The sequence below is a fragment of the Aptenodytes forsteri genome, unplaced genomic scaffold (assembly GCF_000699145.1).
Source record: "Aptenodytes forsteri isolate BGI_AS27 unplaced genomic scaffold, ASM69914v1 Scaffold6, whole genome shotgun sequence".
Classification (NCBI taxonomy): Eukaryota; Metazoa; Chordata; class Aves; order Sphenisciformes; family Spheniscidae; genus Aptenodytes; species Aptenodytes forsteri.
In genome coordinates this window covers 17,269-28,633 of record NW_008795709.1, presented here as the reverse complement: position 1 = coordinate 28,633, position 11,365 = coordinate 17,269, and the positions used below count along the sequence as shown (strand labels likewise).

The 11,365-nt window shown below is 48.7% G+C and overlaps 1 protein-coding gene across 1 annotated transcript; it reads right to left on the bottom strand.

Moving 5' to 3' along the window:
• Nucleotides 1-1,927: 1,927 nt before the first annotated feature.
• NOA1 (nitric oxide associated 1) lies at nucleotides 1,928-11,365 on the bottom strand (the record flags this gene model as incomplete). The annotated part of the gene is made up of 7 exons (XM_009283338.1): nucleotides 1,928-2,848; nucleotides 3,434-3,551; nucleotides 4,382-4,498; nucleotides 6,683-6,814; nucleotides 9,276-9,472; nucleotides 10,208-10,372; nucleotides 11,098-11,365. Coding segments are annotated over 7 exons (1,203 nt in total), but the record flags the coding sequence as incomplete, so codon positions are not given.

Below are 11,365 nucleotides of genomic sequence, written 5' to 3'. Positions count from 1 at the left end.
AAACATTGTGTATCTGTATGACAGCATAAGTAAAAAATGGTGCCTGTGGTTAGCTCTGGCTGGAAATGTCATTGTAGGCAGCAAGATGCCAGGTTTCTGCAGGCTGGCCCTGTTGAGCTGTCTAAACGTAGCTGCGGTGCAGGCCAGCGAAGAGGCATCTTTAAGCAGTAGCTAAACTAAAGCAACTTCTCCAGCCCAGGCTGCACACCCACAAAAGAGCACAGGGAGACAGTGGTGGGAGGGGGAGCCCAAATAATGCCCTGCCAGGCTACTCCAAGGCCCATCATCGGGGCCATCAGCTCATCAAAGGCCCATCTGCCCAAGCCTCGAGCTGCACAGGGACACAATGGCAGACAGGAGCCCAACTGAAGGACTCCTGAGGAATGAACACCCTGTCTGGGCCCCTTTCAGGGCTGTGTTTGCAGAGCCATCAGCCCCTCTGTCCAGGAGTGAAACCCATCACCATGTCTTTGTCTTGGGGGGATCTCATCAACGTTTATAAACACCTGAAAGGAGGGTGCAAAGAGGTTGGAGCCAGGCTCTTTTCAGTGGTGCCCAGTGGCAGGACCAGAGGCGATGGGCACAACTGAAACACAGGAGTTTCCGGCTAAGCATCAGAAACACTTTTTTACTTAGGGTGACCGAGCACTGGCACAAGTGTTGCACAGGGCAGTTGTGGAGTCACCGTCCTTAGAAAGAGTAAAAAGCCATCTAGACACAGTCCTGGGCAGCCTGCTCTAGGTGGCCCTGCTTGACCAGGGGGGTTGGACCAAAGGACCTCCAGAGGCCCCTTCAACCTCAACCATGCTGTGAGTCTGTTGTGTCATGGAGCTGGCCAGGCCACCTTTTGGGCTGAGGTGGCTTGCTGTTTAGTGGCATGGGACACATCAAGGGATGCATGGGAAGAACATTTTGGGATTGCACAGGACTTATGGGATGTTCAGGAGAGGAATCAAAGGTGGGAAAAGGGAGGGATTTAGGTGATTTAGGGAACAAGTGTGGGAAATAGAGGGGTAAGGGGATAAGGAAGGGTAGTTGTGTAAATAGTTGGCTAGTCAGTACGCTTCTCTGGCCATGCCCTGCACCTGATCAGCACAATCTGTCCTGCATCCTTATTAAAGTCCTTTCTGACATTTCTGGGTGAGGGCTCTGTATTCTGTGTCCATGTGTGCATATATAGACGTGAGGGCAGCAACAGGAGTCAGACCGTGGGTCGGAGGAACTGTGTGTCCATGGTGCAGCAATTGAAGTGGGGAGGGGGGGTACAACCCCTAGTGAAGATCAAGCAGGACTAGATGGAGAGCAGGTGAAGCGGCCTGGGAGAAAAGGGGTGTGGGGGTCTCCGAGGGCCAGCTCAGGGTGTCAGAGCACCTGGATGTCTCTAGGAGCGAGAGCACAAGGCTATGGGACCAGGGGAGTCCTGGCCAGTTGTGTGCCTTTGAGTGAGACTGTCTGTACCAGCAACTGAGTGGGGCTGCAGCCTCAGGGGCTCACATCCTCAGGTGCCAGCAACTGGGAGAATGGCATCCAGGGACCAGCAGTTACTGGGCAGACCGAGTGTCTGAGCCCAGCAGCTGGAGGGATCCACCACGTACATGTGTCTCTGTGTGCACCTCATACAGGCCCTTGGTGCAGTCTATGTTTGCATTAAGTGCTGTGTGTCTGTCTGTGATCTGTGTGGCCAGATGTGTACGTATGCAGTGTGTATGTGTGCTCTGTGCCTACTAGGAATACATCTTCAGTCTCACTAGTTGTTGGACTTGGCCGGATGGAGCTGAAGCAGCCTCACCCCTCTTTGGCTGTCATATCTGGCATGATACACTTTCCTCTAACACCGGCCTTCCTGCTGGAGCTTTTGTGTAGTTAGCAGGATGCTTATGCTCACACAAGAGTGCTTTGTCAGCGATGTGAAAAGGATACAAAGGAGTGTCTTTGAAAAGTTTTATTTTACACCCTCAGTTTCAGAAACCTTTACACAAACTACAGAAACCAAATCAAAGCAGCGAGTTGCAGAAGTTTCCTCTTCAGGCACATAAGCAGCCTACTTTTCATTAATTCACCTTTCCTGTATCCAAAAGCAGGGCGTTGCACTCCCTGCAATGTTGAAGGACTGAAAGGACCCGAGTTTTGGTCAATGTTGTTGAATTACTATCAACCACTAGGAGGGTCATACCCATGCTGGAGCATTCCCCGCTCCTCCCCTCAACTCTGGAAACACCGTAAAGCCTCCAAGAACAAGGTGATGGTTTCTGACCTGTGGGAGCATGTCCGCAAGAGAAGACCTACTCTATGACCAGCAAAGGCAGCCCAGGGCAGGCAGGTGAGTTTCCATCCCGTGTTTCAAGAGGGAACAGGTAAAGGGATTTGCTCATAGATACTGGCAGGTCCCAGGGAGAAGCTGTTTCACCTCTCATAGCAAGGTACCAGCCACTCAGCTCATTCAAAATGGCTGCAGTTCAGTTGCTGGATCAGGCGTGGACTTGTGGAGTCCTGAATCAGGCGCTTTACTTCCCCCCAGGCCGGCTTTCAAAAATGTGCCTGTCCGCCTTTAAAAAGGAGTCCAAGCCCTCCTGAATATCAATAAGCAACAAGGTTCTCCAGAGGTTGTTCTGTCTTCTACCTTGCTCAGATGATGAGAAGTGCTATTTCCTCCCCGTGGTTTTCAGGTTTTCCACCAGGGAAGAAGGCTTTTTGGTCCTGTAAGCAGCAGTGCCTGCGATCCGGGCCCCTCTGATGGTACTGACGTACGGCAAAAGGGGAGGCTCCCGCACCACCAATGCGGTGCCCTTGGGAGTATAGGCTCGGAGCAGCAGTTTCTCTTCCGTGTGAGCTGTCACTGCCACCCAGCCTGCACAGCCAAAAAAAATACAGTCAGTGAGACGAGTGACTAGTATCAGAATGAGGGTTCTGACGCCAGCTCCGTGCCTCCTCTGTTGGCTAAGAACCTGAGCTACCCAGGTGTGATTTCTTTGAGAAACCAAGCTCAAAGGTAACATCCAGCCCTTTCCTAACAGAAGGCAGCACCTAAAGCCACATCTTACTCTCCCCAAACACAGCTCTTTCCTGGTGAATTTAAGAGGGATGGTGGGAACTACCAAAACCACAACAATAAAGCTTTCCAGTCCGTGGCCCTTTCCCCTCTCACCTGGACAGTGGACAGTGTCACAGCCATTCCTGATGCTGTGGAACTTGTATGGCAGCCAGAGCATAAAGTATTTCAATGTGGTCATCCTGTACAAGCATGGTTGTCAATCTCCATTCTTGGAGGTTGCCAAGCCTCAGCCAGACGAAGTCATGGCTGGCCTGATTTTGTGTTGGTGACAGTCCTGCTCTGAGCAGGAAATAGGACTTCATCCCTTCAGAGGCCTCTTCCCATCAATGTTTCTAGGATGCAGGCCCTGCAAAGCAAACTAATGAAGAAATATTAAATTACCTGCAGAGGAAAGCTTGATATCTGCAACTGCCTCAGTGGTACCAATTCCTTCCAGTGTAATGTCCTGAGGGACAAGTGGGGGGAACTCTTTCATTCGCTCTTCCCCACCCATGGGAACCTAACATCAAAACATGGAGAAAAGATTTAACAGTCAAGAGATGCTTCGGCACTCCTACCTTAAACTGGCGAGCAAGGCACGAGGGGGAATAAAGGTATTAGACTGTTGTTATCAAAGTAAGAGCTGGCTTGAATACCCTACAGGAGTTATTTCAGGTTTGCCAAGAACAGAATCGGGATCACATCCAGAGCAACCCAGTGGGAGCTCAGAGGTGAGCAAAGATGGAGTGCCCACTGCAGGATCCAGCTGGTGGCTCAAGCCAGCTGCCTTGATGTGAGTGACAGCACTTGTTCTCAATGTGCGCAGGAAGGGAGCTGCCAGGACAAGGACAGCTCACCCCATCCCCCATCAATGTGCACGTGCTACACAGTATGTGACAATACCAAGGAAAAAGTCAGACCACCAAAATGTGCAGGGATGTGCAGAGGATCCAGCGGGGAAAGAATAAGAAAGGTACATTTTTCAACTGCAATCTGTTCTGAAACCCCAGTCTGAAGTTTGCCATGGAAAATACCCCCACTGCTGCCTGCACTTTAAGGCTGTTCAAGAAAAGCCAAGCATCAGAGAGCAGAGCACCACAAATCTGAATGCTAGAAACAGAAGCTCCACTGAAAATGCATCATCTTGCGTGCTCCCTCCTAACACAGCTGCAGCCATGCAGTCTGTGCAAGACTGCTCCACACTGCAGATCTCCACTTCTCCCACTGCAGAAGTCCCAAACTCCTGACGTGCTGGTTTTCCCTGTCAATTGTGCCCCAGACAAGGTGCTTCCCCAGGTGGGACGGCCTGCCTATCTGCAACCAAGAGCCCATGACAGCACCTCCTCTTACCTTTAGTAACTCTTGGCCAGCATGCTTCTCGTAGATAGCATCTGCGTTACTCAGGGTAGCAATGTGGACTGGCAACAGGTTAGAAGCCACGACAGAAAACCAGGCAGGCTTTTCTCCCTGAAATGAGTAACAAGAGGATGTTACTTACTGTAACAGAAAAGCAGCCCTGAATTGCTCTCTCCTGCTCCGTTTCTTTCCTGCATGTTGAAAACCTGTTTGACTGATGCTCCCTCCTTGTCCAAGGGATCCTTGCCTCTGTCACTGCAGAGCAGCCAGGGTTTATATGAACAGGGGAGCTGGGCTTCCAGGACAGAAGCACCCACGGCTTCACCATCCTGCCTCAAAGCACCCCCAATATCACATCCACTGCCATCACATCTGCTCAGCTCAGGCAAATCATCCAAGATATATCTTTGCTCTCATTTAATTCCCAAGAACAAACTCAGTGTGGTTATTTAGCATGAGAGGTGATGGACATCTCCTGTCTAGTGCTGCTTCTCCTATCATTTTACATTTCTAACATGCACCTCTCAGCGAATCGTACTTGGTTGCAAGCTCCTCTCATGCTACACAAAGACTGAATGTGGAGCAATTTCAGCAGGCACTCTCATAACTTTTGCACGCAAAGTAAACAAGGTCAGAGAGGAGAGAAACCTCTACAAACACAGCTAGCAGCCTGAAATAAGGAAACCCAAGTGCAGTATTTCCTTCAAGTTCATCACAGATCTAATCTGAGGCAGGGGCTCCTCTGTCATGGTCTGAGCACAACTGTCTTTCTTCAAGGTCTCTGGAAGATGTAGATACGCAAGACTGATACAGCAATGGGCTGAGACAGATACCAAGGACCTGTGGGGCCCTAAATGTGCACAGCTCAGCTTGCTAGGAGCACCATTACATGGAGAACAGGCTTATAGCACGAAGCCTAACTGCATTGGACATGTCTCCGAGCCTGATCCTCTCATCAGGAGATGGTGTGACACTCCCTTTACCCTGACCTCAGGTTCCCCAGGCTGCCAACACCAGCTGCGTTCTCCACAACTCCCAAGAACAAAAGTCATTCCTCATGATAAAACAACCCCTCGGGCAGCCCTGTGGCCGGACTGCCTGCCCTATCCTCTTCATCGTGAGAGGCCTCGTCCACGCTCACAGGCTGGCCTGATCTTGCAGCGTTTCTGCAGACGGTGTTTACTGCCAGCAAGATGTCACCTGTATCACTGTCCTACTTTGTCAGGGATGCAAATCCAGGTGCTTTCTCGAGTCCCTGGTAGCGCCTAACCAACATGCCTAGAAAGTTCTTTTCCGAGAGCTTTGCCCAAGACAGTATGGATAAAGACAGGTTTTCTTCTGCTGGGTTGCTCTCCTCACAAACAGCACTTTTTCCTGAGTGAGGCATTACTCCTCTGTACTGCCAAGCTATTTTTTGGGCCGGGGCTCTGTATTCTCACCTTAGCTGTGATGGAGCTCTCCTGCCATACTGGGACACTATTGCTTACAGAATCCTGTCCCCTTCATCTTTCTGTTTTTCTTCCAGCAGGTCAAGAGTGCCCCCAGCAAAGTACCAATTCAACATTTCTATGGTGATCTTGGAAAGCTGACTGAAACAAAGGAATAGCCATACACACACGCCCTCCCAAAATTGGGCAAACTACTGAGAAAGGCATTATCATAAGTGCTAGACCCGTATCTGGAAAGAACCACCCCTTCCAGAGGTAACATCATGGGAGGCCAGCTCCATACAGCCCAGTAAAGGTGTATGGCATGGGATTGCTAACAAATGGAAGAAATTGGCAGGGGAGGGGACACACAGCGCCTTTTAAAAATATTTTTACAGAAACTAAGATACATGTACTTTTAATTGCTTCCTTGGGCAAATTCTTCAGAGAGGTCTGTGTCAGGAAAGAAAATGCCCATGCTTTTCTCTCTTGGCAGACAGCTTTCATGAAATGAGGAAAACGCCTCTTTTCCCTTAATTCTGGCACTCTCCAGAACTCTTCCCTCCCTCCCTGCCTTGTGCCTTTGTATGTTATGGGAAGCACATCAAGCTGAAGGCATTTGTCAGCATTCAAAAGCAGTTACCGTTCTACAATATAAAATACTGCACACTGGTAACAAGTATCAAACCTTTCAACTGCAACTCCCCATCCCAAGGCATTTTGACTTTATGCAGTGCTTTATTAACAGATTCATCGTCTCAAAAGCAGCAAAGAAAGAGTCTGGGAAAGCTACCCAGAATACCTATTATCATCTGGTACTATTGACAAGAGATGAAGCAGCTGCTCACAAAATTCTTTCTTCCCTTACCTGTAAGTAGTCTACACGTCCCAAGGCTGCTAAAAACAAGACCATTCCTGGCTTGAGAATGAAGGTCCGTGGAATGATGGCATGTGTTGGCAAAACCAGCTTTACTTCTTTCTCTGTCAGGAGATTTAAAACCTGCAAAATAAATTGTACTGCCATTACTCATTCCAGATGTTTCAACGGGGACAATGAAATTAATATTGGTAGTATGTTGATAGAGGAAAAAGTTCAAGCAGAGCAGTGTGAAGAACGTCTAACAGAACAGTTCAATTCTGGTCCACACAGTAAGTGAGAAGCAGGAGGAGGTAGGGATATCACCAATCTCCACGGCAATGCAGGGTCCATAACAAAGTCTAGCAGCTGCCAGCAGCCTGTTGGACCACGGATTTGGGATTCCTGGGTCTGGCTGGAACAAGCTCATGTAAGATGGACAAGATTTACTGTGCTTTAGTATGAGTGCAGCCATGTGCAGAACTGGAGACCACCTTTGGCTATGACATTTGAGTTACTCCACTTAGGTAGTGATGCAAAGTGCCAAATCAATACTAGCAGCAAAGCTCGTCTCAAATATCTCATTGAGAGAAAAGTGCTGGATCACACTGTGAAACAACTAAAACTGCAGGATGACCAGCCTGCCACACAGCACGAGATCCCTACCCTGGGCACAGTGAAACAAGCTCTCCCCTCTGTGAGGGCTCCCCCAAATGCTCCTGCTGCTTCTATTCCTCTCCTCCCTCTTCCCTTCCATCTCTTGGCTTAACTGGCTCATCTGTGTAGGTGCTAACTTGTTTCAGTGAAATGATCCACCCAAGCCTACTGAAAAGCCAGCGACTTAACCAGCAGTGCTGCAGCCACAGAGGTCTGATCGCTTCCTGAAGGACTGTTCAAACCCAGCTATGAAACAATGTGCAGAGACAGAAGTTCAGGAAGCAGTGCCTTGAAGGAAACAACTAGCCTCCAGGTTGATTATGAAACAATGTGCAGAGACAGAAGTTCATGAAGCAGCTAGCCTCCAGGTTGACGGCGTCTCTTTCCTAAACACAGGGAACTGACAGCAGAAATGCTTCCAACTGTGCCCCCCATGCATGCCACAGTCATGCAAATACAAGTTTGTAGCAGTCTGGTCATGAGGATTAACCTCAATTCAGGATTAAAAGACCTAACTAACAAGGGTTGTGGTGCAACCAGAACCCCAAATGCTCTTCCTATGTTCAAAAGCAGACAATCTTTACCTTGAAAGTCAGGGCAGCCTTCAGCACCGATTCTGAAAGACCAGGAGGCTTTGCCCTGCTAGCTGCAGGTTTTCTGATGCGTTTGGCAATGCTTAAACCAAAATTTGAGAGTTATCAGTAATCCTTTTCTATGCTTTCCAGGAGTTTGGCTTTGGAAGGAGTCATGAGGAAGCAGCTAAAAACAAAGCTCCAAGGAATAAGGACAAAAACGTAATTCCATCATATGCTAACAGCCACTTTCCCTCCCTCTCCTTCCAAAGTAAAATAACCCAGAAAACAAACCTGTTCGTAACTAGAAATCTTCCCGGACAAAATCTGCCACATAGACCATCTGCTTGTCCTCCAGCCAGATCGAACACCAACCGCAGAAACAAAATTTGATCTGAAACTTGGCATGTAGCTCTCCAAAGGCACAGCAAGGATAATCAAAATCAGAAAGGGCAGCAAGTATTTCTGGATGCAGGAAAGCCTACTTGTTTTCCACACTTATTCAACTCCAGAAGAGGGGAAGAACATATCCAATCTCCAGTTACCAAACCAGGTTTCTAAGCTGATGACCGTCTTTAGACCGGACACTAACCAGCTATCAGAGAGCAAAGTGCCACAGTAAAGTGGGTTACAATCTGGCAAACATATCTACTAGAAAACCAATAGTTTTCTAGTGTTCATAGAAGCAGCATCTGCACTTGAGCTGTGCAGTCTCAGTACAGTTCTTGCACTTCCTTCTCTTCAGGACTTTCTTATCCCCTTGTACTTTTTAATCTTCCCAAAAAGATGACCTGCAGCTCTGCATAGATATCAAAGCAATCAAAAATCAAAACACGACTTTTTTGGATGTGTGCACTACATCAGCACTGGCTTCAGAGCCATTGCTCTACTGAAACATTGAGGTAGGCCTGACGTATTGGAGCTCTTCACAGGAACACTGCAGATCCTGTTAGCTTCAGGAGAATGCTCTCTCAAAGATTTGGTTCAGTCACACAACACTGGTTATCCTCCTAAGCTCCACCTTTTGTCAGCAGGCTGGCAGAGCTAAAAAAGTGCAAACTTCTTTGGCAATGATGGTATAAACTTGCTTATAGCACTATTGCTTACTTCCCTTCGTTCAGATGTTAAGAAAGTTTGCTGACGCAGTCATACAGTTCCTTTGAAAAGATCACAGTATGCACTGTTCAGAAATGTAACAGCGTTAACACAATGAACCCTTCCCAAGTAAATACAAACGATATTTTAACACAATTGCCCAAACCAAAAGAATCCTAACCCCAGGACTGCAGCAGAAATACTCTCCCACATGTACAGCTAAGGCAGAACAGTCCTCCCAAACCCTGACCTCCCAAAACACAGCACCACAGAGTACCTACACAGTTTTCCTTTACAATCCCTGGAGTGTCAAAACACCAGCGAGCATCCTTCACTTCGTTGTGTGTGAACTCTTCCCTTTCCTCGTGCTTCCTAGGGGAATGCCTGGGATCTTCATCTATGCTGTACGAGAGCATGTCAGGGTCAAAGTCAACCACAGGGCTAGACTTCTGCCGTTGAAATGTTCTTCCAACTCTTCCTGGATTAAAATGAAAGGTTTCCTGGTAATTAATTTATTAAAATGCCTTTCCTTCAATTGGACATCTGCCCCTTCCCTTGCTTAAAAGAGATGCACACTGGCAATATAAAGGTGATAAAGATGCTATGTGGCTAGAAATTTGCGTGTTCAAAAGCCAAGATGCTAAGAAATTCCTTCTAGAATTCTTGCTTAGCACTCCTCAAGCCGAAAAACCTTAGCACGGACCAGATCAGATACCCCGTTATTTCCATTTTACAATAAAGCAGGCTGCCTTCTTTTTTCAGTGCCTTAGACTGTCAAACACAGAATTATTTGAAAATCAGAGCTATCTTCTGGCAACCCCCTCTTTTGGATACATACTAAAAACGCCTGGCTGATGGGAGGTGCGCTGCACAGAGGAAACCTCTGCGATGCTACTACAACAGCTGAAAAATAAGTACTTGAAAGAAATACTAATGATGCTACTTACAGAGGAGCTAGAGGTCTTGCACCCACTACTCAGGGAACAAAAACTGGCCAGAATAACTTGAATGCAAGTTTGGAAATTTTTTATTGCTACTACAAGATAGCATGTTTTCCCCATAATTAAATGGAAATGAGTTCTTTCAGAGTGGGAAGAAATTACTTGCCAAAACCAGCCGATTCTGCAGCAAATTAAGGAGTTAACAGTCCTTTGTGTAATGCAGTATTTTCATTGGGGCAGAGGGGCAATACCTGTACTCAGGCGATACTCACCCACTAAGTAACCTTGCTTTTTAAGGTGATTAAGGTACTTTTTTTCTTCACTGCTTAGCTGATCTTCTGTTTTTGTTGCCTCCTCTTTCAGCCTCTCCTGCCTTCGGAATATCCTGTCACATGTAGGATTAATAATTGGAAATTTCAACAGGTTCAGTGTCGTTCCTGGAAAAAACAGAAGGCACGTTTGGGCCTCTGACTACCTGGCACATTTAAGCTCTGAGGAACAAGAGGAAAAAAAAAAAATTGCTTCTCCAACTTCTGGGTGAAACCCAGTAACACAAAGTTGGAGGTGGAACTACAGCTTCTCCCGTAAAGTACTAGCCTCCCCAGCCAAGGTGGCGGAAACGAGGCTTGAGATCTGCTCTCCCTATGGTTTGATGAAATGGGTCTCAAAGCCAAGCGGTGCCAAGACTGACTTAATACACCCCAGGGAAGTCCCACCTCCAGGCAGCTTGGTTTGGCCTACAATTGTTTTACAGGTGCTCACCAGTCCACCTCCCGGTCTCTCTCTCTAGGCTGGAGGGCACCCCTCATTGATAGGGAGATGGTAAGGCACGCAGATCGGGTACTGTCCCCACTATCAGGGGAGCACGCAGGCCGGATCTGGTGTACCAGCCCCCTTAGTACTACGAGATGCGCAGCACCCTCTGTGCACGCCTCCCGCCATTGCCGCCCTGAGGAAGGTGACAATTCGAAGCATGGCACAGCACTGGAGCTCGCTGCCCACAATGGCGACACTTTGGGGTGGCGGGCACCCATTTGGTGACAGGTCCCCCTGCCCCACGGGTGGCTGAGGGTAGCCTTGCAGGAGGCCCGGGGCTAGCTGGCCTCTGAGGGCAGACACCGCGCGTGACCCCCACCACAATGGGAAGAGCAGCGCCCCTGACCTGGCCAGGGGGAGACGGTGGCCCTGTCGACAGCGTTGGGGGCACGGGACTTGCAGTAGTCGGAGCGCAGCAAGGTGTTGAAAAGCGTTGACTTGCCGGAGTTGGTGGCGCCCAGCAGGTAGACATCACCGGCACACTTCCAGGAGCGCTGCAGCCGGCTGACCAGCCCCTCCAGGCCAAAGCCCGTCTTGGCGCTCACCAGGCGGACATCCACCAGCGGGGCTCCGTGCAGGCCAGCCTGGGCGCAGGCCGCCACCACCCGCTGCCG